The 1,188-nt window shown below is 37.5% G+C and overlaps 1 protein-coding gene across 1 annotated transcript; it reads right to left on the reverse strand.

Moving 5' to 3' along the window:
- Window positions 1-361: 361 nt before the first annotated feature.
- On the reverse strand, window positions 362-964 carry LOC122544947 (centrosome-associated protein 350-like). The gene is made up of 2 exons (XM_043684199.1): window positions 845-964; window positions 362-529 (listed from the first exon to the last, which is right to left on the reverse strand). Exons 1-2 carry the CDS (start codon window positions 944-946, stop codon window positions 380-382), a joined length of 252 nt encoding a protein of 83 aa, XP_043540134.1. The 5' UTR covers window positions 947-964; the 3' UTR covers window positions 362-379.
- Between the last annotated feature and the right edge of the window lie 224 nt (window positions 965-1,188).

Below are 1,188 nucleotides of genomic sequence, written 5' to 3' on the forward strand. Positions count from 1 at the left end.
TATGACTGAATAAAGGAATCTTGAAATAAATCAATGCAAGACATGTTACTATTTAAACCACATATCCTTTGGGTATGGAAGGAGTGCTTATGTGACAATTGGTTTGGTTGATTTGAATCACCTAACTGAAGAGACACCATTCCCCATTTAAGTCATGAGATCAGTTGAAGGACAAAACATCATTTAGATTTGATGAAGTCTGTTGGGCCAAAAGGCACCTTTCCCTGCTGTAAACTCTCTGCAAATGTACTGCTCTCCTTCACTAAAGAACCATTTAATCAACAAATTATTTGGACAAAAGGGGTCCCACTCAGGAAGAAAAGAGAAATACAAGAGGCATGCCTTCGTAAGGTCACACAATTAACATCCATTACTGAAATTACTTCCGCTGAGACAGCAGTTTAATCTTCAGCTTCTCAGTCGCAGTGGAGTACAGAGTTTTAATCGGCGGTTTGGTGGAGGTTGAGCTGGCAACATCAAGATCTTTACTGAGTTCAGCTTCGGTCTTCTTCACAAATTCACCACACGACTGAAAGAAACATGAAGAGAAAGTGAAATCAAACATTGGGATTTAAAAAAGTATACATGACACTACTTTGCCAACTGCACTGAAATCAATGTACTTCTGAATTTTTTTAAAACTTTTGTGGCAACTAAGGAATAGTAGGCCTTGATTTTCAGCAAATTACTGCAGTGAGGACAAGTTTTCAATTCAACCAGAAAGTTGAAAATAAAGCCTTTGTCATTTGAAATAATAGAAAATTCAGATGTAGGACAGAGTGCTCATAATCGTGATGCAGTGGTACAATATAAAACTGAACAGTTGCTAAACTGAAGCACTTACCAAAATATGGTCCATCCATTCACGTTTTCTCCTGTCAAATGTCTTCATCTTCTGCCAGTCTGTCTTCTGATATTGCTCTTTGTAGAATCTAAACAACTTCATAACCTCATTAGAAATGAAGATCTGTGGATAAAAGCACAGGAGAAATGGCAGTTGTTGCACACACCCTAAATACACAGACAAAACAACCCACAATCCATTATCCTTGCCCAAAACTGCTCAATGAAGCCTTTGACTCTTGGGCCTTTGGACTCTTTCCCCCATTCTGAATGATGTGAAACTCAAAGCATGTTCTATTAAACAAAAATCTACGGAATGCTTGAAAATGTAAATTATAATTGAAG

Source organism: Chiloscyllium plagiosum, unplaced genomic scaffold (genome assembly GCF_004010195.1).
Source record: "Chiloscyllium plagiosum isolate BGI_BamShark_2017 unplaced genomic scaffold, ASM401019v2 scaf_92202, whole genome shotgun sequence".
NCBI classification, from domain to species: Eukaryota; Metazoa; Chordata; class Chondrichthyes; order Orectolobiformes; family Hemiscylliidae; genus Chiloscyllium; species Chiloscyllium plagiosum.